We start from the raw sequence: 21213 nt of genomic DNA, 5'->3' as shown, positions 1-21213 counted from the left end.
AATATTCCAGAGACGGAAACCCAACCACCAGCCCCAAAGCACCTTTCTGGTGACTTCCAACACCCCCAGAGGAGGGGCTGCTCCAAATTTAGAGCCTCTCGACCGGCCGCAGCCGCGCGAGTCGCTGCATTCCCACTGACCTGATTGCAGAACCTCCGGGTGGGTGCCCCCGGCTCCCGGCCCTCCTCGCCCGACCCCGGCCCTCCTCGCCCGACCCCGGCCCTCCTCGGGCTCCCGGCCTCCCTCCCTCCCCGGCCCGACCTCGGCCCTTCCCCGGCCTCTCCCCAGCAGACCCCGCCCCTCGGAGCCCGGCCCCGGCCGACCCGGCCCCGGCCGACCCCCGGTCTCCGTCCCCCGCCCCGGCCCAGCGACCCGCCCGCGCCCGAAACCGCGAGCGGAAGCGCGGCGAGACCGCAGCGACCGCCGCTTCCTTCCCGTCCCGGAGCCGGCGGCGCCCAGGGCAGCCGGCGGAGGAGCCGGGCCCCCGCCCTGCAGCCCGGCCGCGGACGCCGCGCTCGCTCACCGCGGCCCGGCGTCCGTCGCTCCCCGCCCGGCCCTGGCCCCGCCGCGCCCGCGGCTCCCGAGCGCCCGGCTCCACTTCCGGTGCCGCGGCGGGGGCGGGGCGCATCCGGGTCCCGGCGAGGCCCCGCCCCGCGCCCTCCGGAGAGGTGGGGGGGGGCGGCGGCGGGCGCGCGGGGAGCCGGCGCGGAGGAGCGCAGGGCCGGAGCCGCCTCCCGCGCCCACGTGGCACCGGCCGCGCCCTCCGCCGGCGGCCGCGCGAGCTGGGCCCGAGCGTGCGGGCGACTCCCTGCGGGGCGAGTGCGGGGCGCGCTCGGCCTGCGCCGGGGCGGAAGCGCCCAGGGCGTGCGCTGGGATCCCGGGCACTGCCCCGGTGAGAAGGGGAGATGCGCCAGGCCAGGTGGACTCCCAGGAGGGGGCTGCAGGGGTCAGGCAGCGAGGGGACGCATCCTCGTCCAGACGTCCACCCACCGTCCTTCCTCCCGCCCGCCCAGCCACGCGCCTCCATCCTCCACCCGCCCACCCATCTGCCCGCCTTCATCCACGACCCGCGGCTTCCGCCCAGCCACCCACGCACCGGAGCATCCACGACCCGCAGCGTCCACCCACCCACGCACCGGATCATCCACGACCCGCAGCGTCCATCCAGCCACGCACCGGAGCATCGTCCGTCGCCTCCGCCCCTCCTTCCGCTCTCCATTCACCCACCCGTCCACCATCTGTCCACCCGGAGAAGGCCACATATGTAGCAAGCACAGAGAGTCAGCAGGATAAACATGGACTTTGTCCTCAGGGCCCTTCCAGCCTAGAAGGGAAGTCAGGCATCATCACACGGACACATAATTAGGAAACAAGATAAATGCTATGAGAAAGTCAAAACTGTTGTGAAATTGTACTCGGGAGGGTGGAGGGCGCCTGGGTGGCTCAGTCGTTAAGTGCCTGCCTTCAGCTCCGATCATGATCCTAGGGTCCTGGGATAGAGCCCCGCATAGGGAGTCCCTGCTCCGTGAGTCTGCTTCTCCCTCTCCCACTCCCCCTGCTTGTGTTCCCTTTCTCTCTGTCTCTCTCTGTGTCAAATACATAAATAAAACATTTTAAAAAGAAAAAAAAAATTGTACTGGGGAGAATTTGGGACCTTCACTCACCCAGGAGATCAGAGAAGGATTCTTTTAGGCAATTAACATTTGCACCAAGATGTGAAGGTCAGTAGAAGTAAGGAGGTCAGGAGGGAAGAATTTTCCAGGCGCAGAAAACAACCCGTACGAAGGCCCTGAGGCAGAGGAACCAAAAAAAGTTGGGTAGAAAAAGTACAGGGATGAAGCACGGCAGTGGGATTGGCGGGGCACAGCAAGGACCTTGGTCTTTATTCTAAAATAAATGGGAAGTCCTTAGAGGAAGTTAAGCAGAGAAGAGACATCATAAAGTTTCGATTATAATGAGATCCCTCTAGCTTCTCTGTGGGGAATCGATGGGAAGACGGTCAGGTAAGAGCCTAGGACAACCAGTTAAGGCAAACCTGTGGTAGCAGGTAAAGTGGAGAGAGTGAGAGTAGACACAAGAGACATTGAGAACGTTAAATTGTCAGGTTTGGATGGATTAGGGGTGGCAAAGGAGATGTCAGGTGTCAATGGATAATTTTAAAACATAAAGTGACTTTCCTACACAATAACCTGTACAATGAACACATGTCAAAGATGTTATGTAACTTCATAATGAATGAAGCAATAAGGCGTTCCAGCTTTTCAAGGAGAAGCCAGGGGACCGCTGAAATGAATATGCAAAACCAATCTATCCACAGGGCAAGAGTCAACTGTATTTCACTACATTCGGCTAAGTTGTATATCTACGGACAAGAATTACTTGCACTGCTGTCTGATTTCTTCAGAGGTCTGAGAGAGTGTGAGCAAAAACTGTAGCCCATGGCATCAAGCGATTACCAGAGGCCCCTGAGTTCTGCTGAAACTTTTCCGATAATCACTTTTTTGTCATTCTGAAGTATGAAATCCTTCCTTACAAAAGGATGGCCCAGCCTCTTCGCAGATGCTCAGACAAGGAAGATGGAGTGAGGTGGGGTGGGGGAAGAGAGAAGCACCCAGAGGAGGGGTCCGAGTGGCAATACGGATTTGGACTTGGCACATGGGAGGCACCATCAAGTTGAGGCTCAAGAGAGGAAGATGCGTCTTCAGCCGGGGGTTGGAAAGTAAGCAGGAGAATGACGTAAAAAATGGTGGGAAAGGGGTCCGAGGATCAGGGAGAGAGTCAAGCAGAGGTGCAGAGGTGGGAGAGAAGCAGACGTGCACGGGGAACAGCGGGGCTCAGAGAGAAAGGGCTCCTCCCCTTCCATCATTACTGCAGCCCCGACGGCGCTGGGTGAGGTGCCCGCAAAGGGACTGGACTCCCGTCTGCGGCGTCTTCCCTGGAGGATTGCGCTCACTGAGGACAAGAATGGGTCCTTCCACGCAAAGACTGCGGAGGTCGTGGCCCCGACGACAACCCTAGCTCCCCCACCAACGAGCTGCCCGGCTGTGGACAGCCGCGGTGCGTGTCCCTGCCTCGGTCTCCCCAGCCGTGCAGCCAGCACCCGCGTCCCGACCTTGTAATAGGAGGACCGAGTGTCGTTCTCTGAGCCCCAGGCCGGGCATGCGGGTGCCTCGCGCGTGGGCCCCCAGGGGATAGCCACAGGCGGAGGGAGTCGGTGAGGCCCGGGAACAGAGTCTTAAGCAGAGATGGAGGCAAGCGTCTGCCTTGGGCTCAGGTCCTGATCGCCAGGCCCTGGGATGAGCGCCCGTGGGGCTCCCTGCTCGGCGGAGAGCCTGCTTCCCCCCAGCCCCGGCCCCACCCCGTGCTCATGCTCTCTCTCAAATGAGTAAGTAAAATCTTCTTAAGAAGGCAGAGACGGAGATGCTAGAGGCTGGCCGGCACCCCAACGCCTGAGGCCTCACAGCTGGGGGCGCCTGCGGGCCTGGGGCGACGGTCCCGCGCTCGGGAGCGCGCAGGTGCTCCGCTCCGCACGCGCCGTTCCAGCCCCGGTCCGCGCGCGCGCCTGGCCCGGGAGCCTCGCCGGGGAGCCGCCCACGACCTCGGGCTCAGCCGGTCAGCACTGCGCACACCGCAGCCGTCCGGCGCTGGTCGGCTCGCGCCAGGGCTTCAACCTGGCCCAGTAGGGCTTCACCAGGGAATCCGGGCGCGCCCCCCGGGAAGGGTCGCCCCTGCGGACGTGAGGTCCCGGCCCGGGCGGCGGGGCGCCTGGGCCTCCGGCTCCGGTTCTCCGCGGCTGCGGTCCGGCGGCGGACGGGGCGCCCTTCTGCCGCAGCGCTCCGAGCCCGCACGCCCCCGCACGCCCCCCGGCCGCCCGTGGCGGTCCCCACCGGAGTGCGGCCGGGGGCCGGGGGCCCTCCCTGGAAGGCGCGGGGCGCCCCGAGCCGGCGCGCACCTGCTGGGGCTGCTGCGCCCTCGCGGCGGGCGGGGCCGCGCTCCAGAGACTCGCCGTCGGTCTCGGCCGCGGGGGAAGGCGAGCTGCGACCCCCGCACCCCTTCAGGCTGCGCTGCAGAGCGGCCCTTCCTGCGCCCTCCAGCTCGTGGCTGCGTCGCGCCGCTGGCCTCCGACCCCTGCCCCGGACCGCGGTCCCCGAGCCCCCGCTGCCCCGCTCGAGGAGGGGTGAGACTGCGTTTCGGGCCCCGCGGAGTAACCCGGGATAAGCTCTCCAGCCCTCGCCGAGCCCCACCTTTGCCGCAGGAGGGAAGATCCACGTGCCAGGGATTAGGGCAGGGACTTTCCGGTTTGTCCCCTAAAGATTTTGTAAGATCTCGCCTCCCATGGTGGCGCTTGAACTCACAACCCGAAGGTGGGGAGTCGCTTCCTTCGGGGACTGAGGCAGCCAGGCGCCCCTGGATTTACTTCTTGGAGGCCACCATCCAGCCCACCACAAAGACCCCTAAAAATGTTTTATTTTAAAGATTTACTTATTGGTGGGCGAGTTAGAGTGGGGGGGAAGGGCAAAAGGAGAGAAGCAGACAGGGCTCTGCCAGAGCCCTAGCCGGGCTCCCATCTCAGGCCTCCCAAGAGGGTGACCTGAGCTGAAATCAAGAGTCAGACCCTTAGCCCACTGAGCCACCCAGAGGGCCTGAAAAATGTTTTAAAATCAGAAGGAAAAAGATTGAAATTTTAAGTTGAAGAACATATTTGTAGTTGCTGCATTCATTTTGATACCAATATATTTGTAAAAATAAAAATTTCCCCCAGAGTTAAGAGCCTACAAAGTGTACAGAGCCCCTGAAAATGAGAATTCTGACCAGCTCACAAGGAGCCCAAGTCCCACAGTGAAGTGAGACCTCACCCTCACCGTTAGTGCTCCGTCCTTCCTGGGCGTCCTGGAGCGCCCGGGAGCAGCGGTCTGCTGGCCTGGCTGGGTTCGACTCTTAGCGCACAAGTTGTTATTACCAAACCTGTGCACTTGAGTATTGTCTTCATGCTAAGGGCTCATGGCCAAGAAATTGTTTTTGCTAAATTAAGAACAGGTTACCTAGGGGCACCTGGTGGCTCGGTGGGTTAAAGCCTCTGCCTTCAGCTCAGGTCATGATCCCAAGGTCTTGGGATCGTCTTGGGATCAAGGCCCGCATCGGACTTTCTGCTCAGCAGGGAGCCTGCTTCCTCCTCTCTCTGCCTGCCTCTGCCTACTTGTGATCTCTGCCTGTCAAATAAATAAAAATCTTAAAAAACAAAGAAACAAAACAAAACACCAGGTTATCCACAAAATAATTCATCTCTTATTCTCTCTGTTCCAGGGACAATAGTGATCGCATGGAGGACCCAGGTGGGTCATGGGGGTGGGAGGGGCAGTTTGCAGCTGAAGCTGACCGCTGAGACCTCCAGGAACCACGCTCTGTGCTTCTTTGCAAGGGGACTGGCCTGGTGTCTGGGTCTCTGTCCCAGAAAAGCGCGGAGGGAGTGGCTTACAAACAATAGAAACTTCCCTTCCCAGAGCTCTAGAGGCTGGAAGTCCGAGATAGGGCACCCGCAGAAGTGGTGTCAGGGGAGAGCCGGCTTCCTCATTCACAGAAGGACACCTTCCCAGTGGGCCCGCTCATGACACCAGGGCAAGGGAGCTCTCTGGGGCCCCTTTACAAGAGCAGCGGCATGAGGCCCCCCCGCCCACAGGACCTGAGCACCTCCCAAAGTTCCCACCACCAAACACCATCACGTCCTGCATTAGGTTCAGTATATGAGTTTCAGGGGGACACAAGCATGCCATCCGCAAGGGCGACCTAGCTGTGTCTCCCGTAGAGACAGATGGAGTCTGCGTCTCTAGCCTCTTGCATCCTGGCTGGGCTTGGGACCTGCTGTCAGCATAAGGTGGCAGGAAACAACGGGGTATGAGTTCTGTGGACAGCATTCAAGGGCTCTAGCCCTGGGGCCCCCTTCGTTTTGGATCTTGCACTTCTGGAGCCGGAGGAGGCCCTGCAATGACGCACGCGGTGGGCGGTGAGCAGGCCACGTGAGCAGGAACACGTGCAGGTCGCACGAGCCCCTGGTCCCCGGCACATGGGGGCAACCGGGAGAGACCAGCCAAGGGGCCACCCAGGTTGGCAATCCAGCAAATCAAGAGAAACAGTAAATTGTTGTTTCTTTACCATGAAGCTCTGGGGGGGTACAGAGAAGAATCCATGGCAGATGGAAGTCTCGGGGGGGGGGGGGTTGGACGAAGACCACATACAGACAGACAGACAGAAGGCCGCAGAACATGTAACAGTCCATGTGGGACATGAGGTTCCAGTCATCTGCTGCCATGTAAGAAGGCACCCCACGAGTTCACGAGAAAAACCAACCCTCATACCACGCTGGCACGTCGGGGATCATGAGTGTGGACGGGGTGCAGGGCAGCAGCTCATGTCCTTTCCAGTGGAGAGTTGGCGGGGCTGGCGCTGCTGCTCGGCCGGATGTCTGGGAACTTGGTTCTCCCTGTTGGGGGAGATTGTCATGCCTTTTCTCCGGCCTGTCATTGGGGACTGGGCTGTCCAGTGTGGCTCCCTCACTTATGAGCCGGGCACATACGGTGGGGTGGGAGGAACCTCTGGGGTCTCACCGTTCATGGTGCCAATGTGGGGCTCTCTTGGGCTCCCTTACAGCGTGGGGGTTGGTCTCTGGGCGGTTGGATGTCTACTAGGGAGCTGGTTTCTAGAAGGCTGCTGATGGCCTCACTGCAGTGGTCCCCGAGTGTTCCCTCTGCACATTCCCGTGGTCAACCAGTACCCAGGCTTAAGGCGGGGTGGGGGGGGGATTAGACTCCACCCCAGACGGGAGTTGTCACAAAGGACCTGTAGCCCATCGCACCCGGGACACACTTCTCCAAGTGTGGTACGTCGCCACTCCCAGGACGCATCCCGCCTTCACCCGCCATCAACCCAGATGCGCCTTCACTGGTATTATCTCCCAGCCAGTCCCAGGCGCCATTTCGTCCATAAACCCTGGGGAGCACAGTGGTACCCCGTGCCTGCCGTGCTGTAAGCCCAGCCGTCCACTTGGCTGCCAGTAAATGATGCTAACTTCTCTTCCCCCTCAAAGAGATGCCAGTAGCAGGTGAATGCTGACTGGTGAGCCGGGAGCCCCCACGAAGCACGTGTTTCTTAGGGGAAAGGCAGGAGGAGAGGGGCAGGGGCGGCCGCACCCGGGCAGGGAGGGGGAGCAAGGACAGCGGCCGCTGCTGTTTTCCTTGGAATTGAAGGGGCGCCGGGGGGGGGGGGGGCTCAGTTGGTTAAGCATCTGCCTTGGGCTCGGGGCATGATCCCAACATCCTGTGTCAGGCCCCCGACTCGGCGGGGAGCCTGCTTCTGCCTCGGCCCTTCCCCTGCTTGTGCTCTCTGTCAAAAAACAAAAAAACAAAAAAACAAAATCTTAAAACAAACAAAAGAAAAAAAAGAGGGGCACCTGGCTGGTCCATTGGTGGAGCGTGTGACTCGCTGATCTCAGGGTCATGAGTTCGAGCCCCACATTGGGTGTAGAGATTGCTTAAAACCGTGAAAGAATAAAATTAAACATTGAACAGAAAGTGGGGTGATGGAGAAGGTAGGACCCCGATCCCTTCAGCCCCGTAGCTTGTGTGATGTCACAAGTCCTCGGCGACACTGCTTTTGTTCAATTAAAAAAATTCAATTTACTTTCCTTTTAATTTAAAAATTAAAAATTGGGGACGCCTGGGTGGCTCAGTTGGTTGGACGACTGCCTTCCGCTCAGGTCATGATCCCGGAGTCCCGAGATCGAGTCCCGCATCGGGCTCCCAGCTCCACGGGGAGTCTGCTTCTCTCTCTGACCTTCTCCTCGCTCATGCTCTCTCTCAATAAATAAAATCTTTATAAAAAAATTAAAAAATTTTTAATTTGAGGAGAGCATGCTGGGCTGTGGAGCTGAAGCCAGGAAGCCGCGGGCTGGTGGCCGCCCCTCATGGCGAGGAGAGACCTGTGTTCTGTTGGCTTCCTCAGAAGAGGGCCAGCGAGACCCATTGAAAATAATGCAAGATGGGCCCCCCTCGGACCCGGCCGCGGGACAGCGGGCATGTGCGGGAAATCAGGACACCCCTGTACAGCTCCATCTGCACTGGTGCACCCCGAAATCTGTCCAGGGGTGCCCCCTCAACCATGTGGCTGCCACCTGCAGCCTCCACTGCAGGACCCTGGTGCCCAGGCAGGCACTGCCTCCTCCCACCAGCAGGCGGGACTGTTAGCTGTGGTCACGCTCTCCCTGGCACCTCCAGTGGCTGCCCAGAGCAGGCCCTCCACAATAACCTCCAGGGGGTTATTGGAATAGCTTTTTAATAGGCCAGAGTCCTCCCAGGCCCCCAGCCCGGCTGTCACCAGTCTCTGGCCAGGCGATACTCGGCACACTCAAGTTCAAAGCTCAACCACGAGTAAATCTGTCTTCGTGCCAGAGGTGCCCCTTCATGATTTTGTGTCCTCTGCTCTCCTCTGGCCAGACCCTGGGCTGCTCCCTCCCCAAATCTCAGCTCAGCAGCTCCCGGCTCTTGGCTCTCGGCTCTCCCTCTCCGTACCTGGGGACAGTCCTGTTCGCTGGGAGGGTGGGGCCCGTCCTCCCTACCCTGATGTCGCCATTAGAAACGTCCCGCAGTGAGGCGGGCGGACGGGGTGGGCCCCCCCAGCGGACCTCCTCCGTCCAGGCCTCCGGAACCTGTGAATGGGGCTTCCCCTGGAAAAGGGGTCTTTGTCGATGTAGCTACGTGAGGGAGCTTGAGCCCATCCTGGACCCCCAGGGAGGGCCCCTGACAGGTGTTCTAACGGGAGGCAGAAGGTACGAGAGGCCGGGAGAACAGCGCGGAGCTGGAGAGCCCCGTCCACCTGCACACAGGCCAGAGTTAGCACGCTGTGAGGACTAGAACCCAACCCCACGGTGCTTCAGAACACACGATGCAAAACAGGGAGGAGGGCTTGGGCCCAGCCGCGGGGAGGGCAGCGGCGGGAGGAGCTCCGTGGGAGCATGTGGGGCTACGGGATGACGGAGGAGCCCTGGGACATCCATGTGGGAAGGGGAGACCCCCGACGGGCAGCCAGCGGGCCTTCTCAGAGCCGCGGAACGTCCCAGACACCTGCTTACGGCTCTGTCTCTTTCTCAGCGGACGTTTGCTTTTTTGGCATAAATGGAATTGGCAAGGGAAATCTTTTTTTTTTTTTTTTTTTTAAAGATTTCATTTATTTATCTGACAGAGAGAGATCACAGGTAGGCAGAGAGGCAGGCAGAGAGAGAGGGAAGCAGGCTCCTCACTGAGCAGAGCCCAATGCGGGACTCAATCTCAGAACCCTGAGATGACGACCTGAGCTGAAGGCAGGGGCTTTAACCCATGGAGCCACCCAGGTGCCCCGAAAAATGTCATTATTATCCCCACCCCAATGGGGATCCAGTCTCCGGCATAGGGAGGGGGAACCATCGGAGTTGGCTAGCCCTAACCGCCCCCTCCCCTCTGCCCTGCACCACACGGGTTCCCAGGGGCCACGAGAAGTATAAGGACGCAGCCCTGGGTACGGTCTCTGGTCACACGAGGACAGTAGCGGGAGAGGAAAGCCCAGGCAGACGACCGCCGGGAGGTGAGAAAGCAGTGGGAAAGCAGTGGTGAGGACGCACACTTGCACAAGTACACGCTCCCCGGCCTCGTTGGGGCCCTGGAGGGGGCCAGGGAGATGTGAGTCTCTGTGCCTCCGGGACCCAGGGCACAAACACCGGGTCCCCCTCTGGGTGACACCCGGGGCCTGCACATGCACCCTTGGGCTGTTTGGGTCTCCGAGCTGCTGTGCACACTAGACCCCCCCCGGCCCCCGCACCACCGCGGGCCCACAGGGGACGCGCACAGTGAGTCGGCGACGCCCGGCAGCTGGTTGTCAGTATTCTTTATTGGCAGTGGAAAACGCTTCAGTACTGTATTGAAAGACAGCAATAAATAATACTGTGATAAAAATAGCTCAAAGTAGACTGTACAGACTTTGTTACATAGTCAGGAAGTTTCACAAAAGATTAATAGAAAAACATAGCGGTAACAGTGAATTGTACGAGTAAATGAAAAGCAGAAACCAAATGTAGAAAGACATGCCGTTTCCAGCGCTATCAGCGGCATAATAAATAACGCACCGTGGTCGGACACATTTCTTGCTGGCTTTTTAATATGCCCAGGAGAAAGAAGAGTTACATTTGCTCCTTATACAATCCAAAAGGGCTATCTCATCAAAGTCTAAAAATGTACGACTAGGTCCATTCTTTAAACATGTTTACAAACAAATGTAAAAAGATGATTTACATAAGAACAGTAAGGCCTTGTTAGAGTTGCACAACATTATTTCCAGGATGGCGCCCTCCTCCCCTGCGGGCACCCAGCTGGGGGGGGGGGGGGGCAGTGCTTCCGGACTGGTCCTCTGAGAGTCCTCGCCAGCGAGCTCCGCACCAGGAGGGCGCCCAGGACCCCCCCCTCCCAGGCCCTCAGGATCCTCAGCTTGCCCCGAGCCCCCCCGGGGGGCGAGGCTATAGAGTCCAGGGGTCCTAAGAGATTCCCATAGTGTTCCAATAATCTTTCCAGTCCAAATTTTCCGAAGCTGATACTTAACACCAGATAGTTTAAATCTGTTCAGGCTGTGGAATAAAGCATTTCTTGCTAGAAAAAGTAGACTTAAGGTCAGTCATTAAAATATAACAGTTGCTTGAAATCGAGTCTGCTTCTTTCAAAATGATTGTTGTGGAGCTGGGTTCCGTTTGACAGCACACGTTGTGTCATGATGACTTTACGAGCGTGGAAAAATCCTCTCTGTCAGCGTTTATTAATAACAAAGCAATGGTAATTACAATAAATGCACAATTTACAAAAGCCCTAGATTGGTTCTTGGGATTTATACATACAAGCATTACAGTACATTCATCTGAACGACTAAAATTAGATAAAAGAACATGAATTGATTTGAAAGGATATTTATAGCCTGGATATACATGAAAAAGTCAGTAACTATGTAAATGAAGTCATAAGTTTACATAAATATAAGAAACATTAAATTCTAAAATATTTTCTCTATGGTATTCATGAATTTTTTGCTAATTAAAAACTCTGTAATAAAATATTTCACGGGTCAATATAACAAGTATTAACAGATTAAAGATTCCATTGAACTTTAAAATGTAGTCTTTGTTGGATTCAAAATGCTGCATAATCATCTGTAGAAGTAGTGCGGGTAAACTGGAAAATAAAAACAGACAAAAGAATTATTAGCCTTTTAATCATTATTATTATTAACGTGTAACGTGTTATTTGTTTGAGGGAAAGAATCAGCCTTAAGACAAGCCGCGTGAGCAGCAGCTTCCAGGCCGGGCAGGTCCCAGCGCGCCTCCCTCCTGCAACCGGAGCTTCAGCCCCTCTGAGAAGTTCGAGAAAACATCGAGCTTTTTGCTTGTCAATGAGAATTCATTTTTGCCTATGTCTAAAAGTTACCAATTTTAAAAAAGGATGAAAAAACAGAATTTTGAAAAGGTTTTATTTTTAAGTAGCTCTACATCCAACATGGGGCTCTAACCCGAGCCTGAGACCCAGAGCCGCACGCCCCTCAGACTGAGCCAGCAGGGAGCCCCCAGCAACCACACCTCCGGGCTGAGGGAGGAAACCCAAGTAAGAGCAAACAAAGCCACCCCCCACCCAGGGCCCCCAGAGCAGGGGCAGGAGGCCGGGCTCCTGGGCCTGCACTGGAAATCTCAATCCACAAACTCAGCCCCTCTCAGGGCAACGCACTTGGCTTTTTGTTTCTTTGTGGTGTTTTTAGACCAGCCTCTTAGGGCACCCGGGGGGCTCAGTCAGTGAGGCGTCTGACTCCTGGTTTGGGCTCAGATCGGGCCCCCAGGGTCGTGAGATCGAGCTCCGCATCAGGCTCCACAGGCAGCGCCAAGGCCGGGAGAGGCTCGTGCACGCGGCCCCTCCCCCACCGCTCACACGCGTGTGCGCACGCGCTCCCTGCGCTCTCTCAAACTGGTCTTTAAAGCAAACCCCAGTCTCTCAGTGGAGAGGCTCTCAGCGCAGCACGGTGGGGCTGCCTCACGAAGCTTCAAACTTGGGGCCTATTTCACTCAGGACCATGGGTCTCCAGGGGGCTGGGGGCAGCGGCCTGGGGGGTGACGGCAGGTGCAGGCAGCCACCCGGGCGCCAGAGACCTGCTGGGGACAGCCCGCCAAGGGTCGGGTTCCCTCTCCTGTGCTGTCCTGCCTCTCCCCGCCCCGCACCCCCGGGAAGACAGGAGCTGACACCGGAGCCAGCAAGGACAGAAGCGCGACACCCTGTGCCGCTCACGGACCGAGGACACGGCGGCCAGTGTGTGCGGCACGCACGGTGGGCACGAGGGCTCGTGCGCACACTCCTGCGTGGGGCCCTGAGCTCCTGGGGCCGCCTCTCCCGGCTACTCACCCGCAGGAGGCGTCAGCAGGAGTAAGTCCTGACCGTGGCGGAATCCAGCCTCTGCGGTCCTGACACGCCGCCTGCTCCGACGGCCACGAGGGGAGGCGTGCAAACACAGCATGCGGTTAGTCTCAGAGCGGCACACACGCACGCACACGCACACGCACATTCACACCCATAGCAGCGCCTACGGAGGTGCTCCCAGGGGACCTCCGAGCGGGACTGGAGGAGCCGGAGGAGGGGAACTGAGTCACCAAGTGACCTTGTCCCCCCACCCCCTGAGCAGTCCAGGGCCCCCCGGGGCAGCAGGGGACAGGAGAGCAATTCTGCCACACTCATCTGCATTAGTAACAATCACGAACACGGTGACTTCGTCTCTCTTAAAGCCTCCCGATTTATAGACTTCTCTTTCAGCCCTAAGTATCCATCCGTCCAGGGAGAGTGGGAGGCAAAGAGCCCGGCAGTAAGCTGAGGTTCCCAGGCCGCTGCGGGCGCCCAGGGCCCGTCCCGAGGCCCGCTCTGGCCATCTGTCCGAGAAGGACGGCCCTGCCCTCCCGGCAGCAGGTGCGGGACTGCGCTCAGGAAACCCAAGCCCAGCGCCCCTTCCCGCGGCAGCAGCGGGCGTGCCTCCAGGTGCTCTGTGCTATGAAGAGCCCCCGTGTAGCTCGGCTGCGGGCCGCGGGCAGTCCCCAGCCCCAGCCCCGTCTCCCACAGGCGGCCCAGGAGCCCTGTTACTGACATCCGCCCTGGGGCCAGGAAGCACGTGCAGGGAGCTGGGGCCCCGGGCCCCACGCACCCCACGTTTCAGAAGCCAGGACGCCCACGGGTCCCGAGTTACGCCTCCGGGCTATGCGGGCAAGGGTCCCCTCCCGGGGCTGTGCTCCCTGCGCCTTTCTCAAGGCTCATGTTTCGTTCACCCAAGCTGCGATCCAAACGTCGCCAACGTTTCTAACAAGTCGGATGAGATTTGTGAAGTGAAGCTGTGAGGAAAGCAGGGGAGCAGGCCGACTGCCCCAGAAGCCGAAGGCCAAGTAACCACTAAAACCTAGAGAAATCATCTACAGGCTTCTTGAAGAAAAATGCTATTTTCTTCAAAAGGCTGGGTTTTCCCCCCGTTAAGCATGTTGCTGAAGTCTGGTGAAGACATGCAGTGTTTTAAATGAAAACACCGCCCGGGAAGCCTCCCTCACTCAAAGCTCAGCAAAGGCTTTCTGGAAACGGCTTTGCTCGGGGCTGCACGTGGGCAGCGGGAGCAGCACTCACAGCCCTCGGCACAGGCAGAGCGAGGGGCCGGGGAACCCGAACACCGCGCTGTGCGTCTACACCTGCGCCCTTCCCTGCAGTTGCCTAGCCCGCCCACCAAGTGTCACACGGGCCGACGGGTCGGGGCACGCAGGACACTCGCCAACCGCTTCCCATGAAGGACTCGCTGCCACAAGCCATCAGTGAGGAAGACGCTAGTGCAACCACCACTCTGCAGATGGGGACACTGAGGCACAGGGCTCAAGGTCATGCACCTCGCACGGGGCAGAGCCCGATTCCAGCCCAGGCCGGGAGTCTGGGCCTCCCTCTTGTCACTGAGTGGGACAGGGTCAGAGTGGAGCCGTCCCTCTGCAGGCCACAGCCACGTCCTCCTTAGCAGAGGGACCGTCTGGGGACCATCCTGATGGGACACCGACAGGACCAGCCGTACTCTGTGAGACCTCCCGAGGTCCCCGCTCCCTGCGCCACCCCCTCTTACAACATGTCACGGCCCGGACAAGTGCGAGCAGGGACGGAGGTGGAGACCATGCTGATGACAACGGACTAGTCGCTCCTCCCGCGCAGGACAGAGCTCCCCGGGCCGCACGGACACGTCTCTGCACGCGTACCGCTCAGCTTCCTCAGTCGGGAGAATGTGCTACTGTTCGACCAGGTGTGATCGGAAAACGTGTCTGTGTCTGAACTTTCTACACAGCCGTGAGGGTCAGTCTTAGAGCACGTGCGCGCTCTGCCTGTGCAGAAGGCTGCGAGTTCTGCTCTCACGGCCCACATACAGCTCTGAGGAAAGCACTTTCCAGAAAGCCTTCCCTGAGCGTGCACGCAACCGCAGCCACACGCCCCCAAACTCCCAGCCGGGACTGCTGTTCGTGCCCCCTCCAGAGAGCGGCTCGTGCTGCCGGCCGTGGCCAGGGGAGCGTGGGGCGTCACGTACCGTCCAGCTGCATCTTCTTTGGCTGCACAGAGGGCGAGGACAGAGAAGTGACCCGGAAGTTTGCGGGGAGAGTCTCTGCTGACCCAGCAGCTAAGCCACGAACGTCTTTTGGTCTAAACTTTTTCCTCCAGGAAGGTGCCCTCCTAAAGCTTTTATCGTCATCCTGGTAAATTAAAGGGCAGAAAGCATGACTGCTTTTAAAATAAAGGACAAAATACACAGTAAAGTCACCATCCCTTTAAAATGTCCTTGTCACCGCAATTTTGTTCACGTGTATCTAACCCCATTCTTGATAACCTTTGGACTTCATGCCCGGACTGGGAACTTCTGGGAGCAAAAGGGAGCAGGGCCACCCTCATGCTGGGACCCCAGCTGGGCACAAATGAAGTCCTGGGCTTCCTGGGGGTGTGACTATCTGCCACGTGTCGCTCCTTCTCCAGCAAAGATCACCTTCTAGCTCGGTAAGATACTATGTTATCGTCTTCAAAACAGTCTTCAGGCTGGGACAGGCCAGCGGGTCAGGTGTTCTGTTCCCGCCACACTCAAGTGCTCGCACGGAGTGTGAGCTATGAGGACATAACATGTCGTGGTGTGGGAGCACACGAGTCACGGGCTCGTACGATGAAACATGAACGTGTCCTGTGTTTCCAAATCAACTTCTGAAACCTTCCACCAGAGCGCAAGGGGCCCTGGTGGGGTGAGGTATCCAGCTGTCCCAAAACAACAGCTCAGACTCTCTTCCTAGACTGCAACCAATGCTTTCTTTTTTTTTTTTTCAACCAATGCTTTCTGATGTGAAAAACATTTCTGAAGGGTATCAAAAGTTAAATAGCAAAAATATAAAAAAAACCTCCCCATCTTAGTGAAAATACTGCTTTTGTATTAGCTCATTTGTTAATAAATTAAAAGCAAAGCTTAACTCTTAAAGTAAAACTATCTCCACATTTGGAAGAGTCACCCAGACTACCTGGCCGCTACAAATATGCAAATTTATGTTGGTTTCTTTATATTTACAGATTTTACTTTTAGGTTATTTCTGTATCCAGTGTGGGGCTCAATCCCACAACCCTGAGATCAAGAGGCTGGCGCACGACCGAGCTGAGCCAAAAGGGCCCCCCCACATATGAAGTTCACATTTAATGCAAATTTAAAAATCATGAGGCTGAAAACTTACTTCATCGAACCTTCTGTCAGTCCCCATGACCAGAAGGTTGTTAAACTCTCTCTCCAAGACAGCGCGAGCCTGAAATCATAACAGAACAACGCCCCCAAACTCCCATCAGCCTCATCTGGAGGATGCCCGGGTACCACGGCTACTTTTAAATGGAGAATTTTTAAAAAACCAACAACTCCTCAAGGGCTGAAAGCCTGGAACCACGCAGTGTACTTTAAGTCAGCGGTTTTAACGGGGAGTCATTTACGGGCCCTGGGAGGTGGGCATCCGTGGGCTCCTGGGACACCGGGCAACAAGTGTGCCGTGCGTGCTGCTGCTGGCGGGGAGGCTGAGGGACTGGGCAAGTACAACATTCTGCAGACAAATAGAAACATTCCTGATTCTCCAGTGAGCCCATGGGTCAAAACGGAGGACACAGGGAAATGAGAAAGTTCCCGAGACCTCCGTCGGGCGGCACTCGAGGGACAGTGTCCCTCTCCTCGATCACTCTACAAGTAGCCGGTGTGGATGCGGGTCTCCCGGACACCATCTACTCCAGGACTCCTGCGTGTCCCAGGCCCGGGAAGGGCAAGAGGACGCGAGGAGCAGCTGGGGAGCACTGTGCGCTCCGAGCCAGCACGTGGCGGACGAGGCAGGGGGAGAGGAAGGGCTGGCCGGTGGAGCCCAGCGGTGGCTGGAGGGCAGGGTGCGGGCACGGCCGCGTCACCTGCGTGTTCTGAGTTGGGATCTGCAGCAGGAGCGCCAGGGCGTTGGCGTCGAAGGTCTCGTCCAAGGCCATCAGCGCACCGTGGACGCCGCTCTCGAGGAGATTGTTGGCGTATTCTTTGAGGCCGATCGACAGGATCCAGCGAATCACGCGATCGTTGCTCCAAACCAGCACATCTGCAGACAAGTGCAAGCAAGGCTCCAGGCGCCGCAGGAAGTTCTTTCCCGTGTCTGCCCCGCAACATGGGATCGAGATGCCCCCGCAGGCCCCAAGCCTCCAGCGCCTGACACAAGACGTGAGCCGCAGGGGCCTGGGGCACGGCCAGGTGGGCGCATGGAGGGCTTCTGCCGCGCTCGCGCGCTGCTGTCCTGGCCTGTGGCTTGTCCAGTGGAGACCGTCCTACTGAAACTCACTCTGACTCGACCTGGGGGCAAGGAACTTAATACACACACCAAGTTTCTAGGGAATAAAAAGCGACAGGGGCCCAGGCTTCAGAAACCAAAAGGACACAAGAATCCGAACACCCACTAGGTAGGCACGAGCTTGCCCTACAGACCCCGGATCTTCTGAAATACTGTCCTCCCATCAGAGGTGTGGGCCGCGGGCACTGTGGCTGGGCAGCTTGTGAATTCGACACAAACCCCTCATAATCTCAAAGGCTTTTTAATTGTTGCATTTTAAAAACAGAGAACCTGGAAGATATTCTCCAGCATATTAGAAACTGTGGGGGAAGATCTTATATTTATGCAAAGTAATAAACTATCATTTTTGCTCTAGCAGAGATCTAAAAATAGCCACCCTGTAAAAAAATACACCCAGAAGATCACCAGTTCCTTTCAAAGACCGCTTCCATCAACTGTGAAAAGATTTAAGACGGAAATACAAAACACATGAAACAGATCCACATCTCTCATCTCCCACCTCCTTTTCTAGGTAAAAGGACAGATACACACACACAGGCACAGCTGGTAAGATATTTAGAGATCATAACTGTATTTATATGTTAAATGCATTGTATTGCATGTGTTTAGGAGACAGACTGCAAATGTTAGCTAAAGGTTTTTCCTGTGAGTCACAGTAACTCAATCATGGCTAGACTAGCCTTCCAATGGGCCACCTCCCCAACCATATCATCGTCTTTAATTTCTGTCTTACTAAAGACACGGGACGAAAACCGCACTTATGGGGACTGTGGTAGTAAGGATGACGTAAATCAAGCTCCACGCTTAGAGCTGGTCAACACGGCTCACCTGCTATTACCATTCTTAGTGATTCCTTTATACTGAAAATTGGGGGAGCCTTTACTTGGGAGCTTAACCGTTGCCACCTTATTTCCAAGCAAACAACTAGAGGTGCCCTGGGTGGGTAAGCTTCCCAGCAGAGGGGAGCACCTGCCGCCTCCCAGCCGAGCATCCTTGGCCCCGGAACACCCCTCGGCCTATTTTCTACCCAAAATGCCTCTGCCCACGGCTGGCCCCAAGAAGAGGCTCTCCATCCCGTCTTTAGGGCCTGACTACCACAGTAACTCCACGCTGCTCCCTCAGCGAATGGAGCAGAGCCACGCTGTTGTTCTCTTCCGGGCCCCTCAGGCCCTGGCTAGACAGCGGTGTTCGTCACGCTTGCACCAAGCAGCACACAGCACCCGCCCGTCTGCCTCTGCTCAGTTGCTATCTGGCCTCACGTTGCAGCCTTTCTGGACGAAGGAGGACATGTGTCCTCACAACGGGAGAGGTCTGAGGTCACAGGAAAAATGCTCACCTTGAGACCCCGACCTTACAGACCGATGTGAGCACAAGGCAACAGGCACAGAGGAGGGTCTTAGAGGCGCCCAGTCACCCCTCCTTTCTTTGTCATGATGCCGGACTAGCCTTCTCCACTTAGAGCCTTTCCTTACTTTTTTTAATTGCTTATTTTATTTATTTTCAGTCTCTTTTTAAAGTTTTGTTTTTGAGTAATCTCCACATCCATCGTGGGACTTGAACTCACAACCCCGAGATCAAGAGTCGCACACTCCGCTGACGGAGCCTGCTCGGTGCCCCTTGTAATTTTTTAACTTCTTTTTCTTTTTTTTTTCTTCCTGTTTTTGTTTTTCAATAGGCAGTCACCAGCTGTTAGCACTGCGGGAAGCAGCAGTTACCCACATCCACGACACACGATACACTTGCCTTTTATTTCATTCTGGCTTTCTTCTCTTTTCTTCTCCAGTTCTTTTCGGTCATAATTTAATCTCCGCAGGCACATGATTCCACACTGGAAACTGTTTCTATTGGGGGGAAAAAAAAGTTAGCCATGGCAGCGGCGTGAGCTCCCGGAGCTAACGGGCAGGACTCCCCGCGGGCGCACCTGTGGAGGCTGTCCACCATCTTCAGCTGCCCCCGCAGGTCCTTCTTGGTCAGGTGGTCCAGCATGCGCGCGTCCACCAGGCACTCCATGAAGTAGCTCCGGTACTGCGCCAGGCCCAGGCTGGGCAGCCACTCATTGCCTATCCACTCGTGGTTCATGTCCCCGTAGGCCAGGGTCTGGTTGCAATAATTAAGCACATCAGTTCAGAAGAAAAGCCCCAGAAGAGGTCATAAGGGTCATTCAAATAATCTTTAAATTGGATTTTCAATCTGTTACAGGTTCTCAAAGGCTAAACTGATAACATTTTTTTTATAATTTCAGAATAACTTGATCTCCTATTTACTCTTAAATTGTTAGTAACATTTTGTACAAAAGAAATTGTACCCTGAAAATTCTATGACTTGTGCTAATGAATTTAACATATTTACCAAAGTACAATAAAATGGTGACTATTGCATGCTGTCTCTCTGAGCTCGTCTTCATGTATAATGATACAACGACAAAGAACGATCACGGCTCATGAACAAGTTTGAAGGATCAATCCAAGTCTACTCAGTAAAAATCTCTGGCTGGCTTTCATTTTATTTTTAACACTTTGCTTTCTGTATTTCTTTAATAAAATAGGTTAATTTCAAAATCAACTTTTAAAACCACAGATTTGAATTAAAACACAGATGGAAAGGAGAGAGGAACATAGCAAGGCTGAGAGGAGAGTCAGGAGACACCCCCTCACCTCGCCGCCTAATTTGGTAAGTAAGACCCCGAGTCAAAGGACTGGCTCATGCGGACAGAGAAGCCTGGAAGCAGCAGTGTCACCCAATCCAACCAACATGAGAGGCCGTTCCACCCAAAAGCAGCACACACAGAACATTCTCCGACACAGAACAATCTCCACGTGTTCGGAGAGACTGAAATCATAACAAGTATATTTCCTCTGACCGCAAGTGAATTACATTAGAAATCCATAATAAAAAGACATCTAGAAAAGTCCCAAATATTTGGAACTAGCATACTTCCAAATAACCCATGTGTCAAAAGAAGAAATCACAAGGGAAACGGGAAAATATTTTGAACTAAATGAAAGTGAACGTGCAAGGAACACCTGGTTGGCCTTGGTCAGTGGAGTGTGCGACTTGATGTCGGGGTTGTAAGTTCAAGCCCCACACTGGGTGTATATAAAATGAAGAAGGTAAAACCTGGATCTTCATAAACATCACTGAGTGTATTGAGAAGAAAGATATAAATCACCAACATCAAGAATGAAAGAGGGGGCATCAGTATAGACCCTACAGACACTGAAATGATAATATGGGAAAACTGTGGACAGCTGTAAGAAACCTGGATAAAACAGGCAAATTTCATGAAAGATATATCTATGAGAGCCACTCAGTAAGAAACAGGTGACCCGTACCTGAATTGAACTTGTAGCTATAGACCACACACAAACACACACGCGCACGCACGCACATGCACATACTATGCTCATACGCTCGATCCCTACTCTAAATGCCTTCACTGGTGAACTCTACCAAACATTTATGAAAAAACTACCAATTCCACACAAACTATTACAAAAATGTGAAGAAGAAATATCTAACTCATTCTACAAGAGCGGCATTATCCTGACACTAAAATACACCAGACACACTACAAGAAAACTACAGACCAATAAATATCCCTCACAGACACAGATGCAAATGTTTGTTAACAAAATGTTAGCAAAACAAATCAGTAATAAATGAAAAGAATAAGATATCATGACAAGTGGGGTTTATCCCAGGAACATAAGTTGGACCAATATTTGAAAAAATCAGAGAAATTCACTGTATCAAAGGACTAACATGAAGAACCACAGAAATGTGAGAAAGGTACGTGATCAAATCATCACTCATTCACGGAAACCTCTGCAACCCAGGTTTGGACGACAACTGCCTCAACTTGACAAAGGCTTCTAAAAAAATACAGAGCTGTCACTATACTCAGTGGTAAAAGACTGAATGCATCTTCCCTACATTCAGGAACAAAGTTAAGGAGGTCTACTCCCACCACTTTCACTCAACACTGTACTAGAACTCTCAGCCACTGTGATAAGGCAAGAAAGAGAAATCAGAAGCATATGGGTTGGAAAAGAAATAAAACTGTCTTTATTTGCAGATGACTTGATGAGCAGTATTAGAAAAATACAGAGCAGGGGCACCTGGGTGGCACAGGGGGTTAAGCCTCTGCCTTCATCTTGGGTCATGATCTCAGGGTCCTGGGATCGAACCCTGCATAGGGCTCTCTGCTCAGCGGGGAGCCCGCTTCCTCCTCCCTCTCTGCCTGCCTCTCTGCCTACCTGTGATCTCTCTCTGTCAGA

At 55.4% G+C, this 21213-nt stretch overlaps 2 protein-coding genes across 14 annotated transcripts in view; both read right to left on the bottom strand.

Annotated features, from left to right (window-relative positions):
• CTTN (cortactin) overlaps positions 1 to 630 on the bottom strand; it is a 30124-nt gene extending 29494 nt beyond the window's left edge. For 3 of the 10 annotated variants that reach the window (XM_059150571.1, XM_059150572.1, XM_059150573.1), the window contains exon 1: positions 524 to 630. In XM_059150571.1, coding sequence (XP_059006554.1) covers positions 524 to 628 — 105 coding nt within the window. In that variant the 5' untranslated portion in view covers positions 629 to 630. The remainder of the gene's footprint in view (positions 1 to 523) is intronic. The other 7 variants (XM_059150580.1, XM_059150581.1, XM_059150575.1 and 4 more) reach the window with 4 other exon arrangements.
• A 9264-nt stretch (positions 631 to 9894) lies between these two features.
• The window catches only part of PPFIA1 (PTPRF interacting protein alpha 1), a 67913-nt gene continuing 56594 nt past the window's right edge, over positions 9895 to 21213 (bottom strand). For all 4 annotated transcript variants that reach the window (XM_059150570.1, XM_059150569.1, XM_059150568.1 and 1 more), the window contains 7 exons: positions 18858 to 19033; positions 18680 to 18777; positions 16515 to 16690; positions 15809 to 15877; positions 14635 to 14797; positions 12450 to 12520; positions 9895 to 11237 (listed from right to left, as the gene is read on the bottom strand). In XM_059150570.1, coding sequence (XP_059006553.1) covers positions 12462 to 12520; positions 14635 to 14797; positions 15809 to 15877; positions 16515 to 16690; positions 18680 to 18777; positions 18858 to 19033 — 741 coding nt within the window. In that variant the 3' untranslated portion in view covers positions 9895 to 11237; positions 12450 to 12461. The remainder of the gene's footprint in view (positions 11238 to 12449; positions 12521 to 14634; positions 14798 to 15808; positions 15878 to 16514; positions 16691 to 18679; positions 18778 to 18857; positions 19034 to 21213) is intronic.

The sequence above is a fragment of the Mustela lutreola genome, chromosome 1 (assembly GCF_030435805.1).
Source record: "Mustela lutreola isolate mMusLut2 chromosome 1, mMusLut2.pri, whole genome shotgun sequence".
Classification (NCBI taxonomy): Eukaryota; Metazoa; Chordata; class Mammalia; order Carnivora; family Mustelidae; genus Mustela; species Mustela lutreola.
Note: the sequence above shows the minus strand (reverse complement) of the source record. Positions and strands in the feature narration are given on the sequence as shown.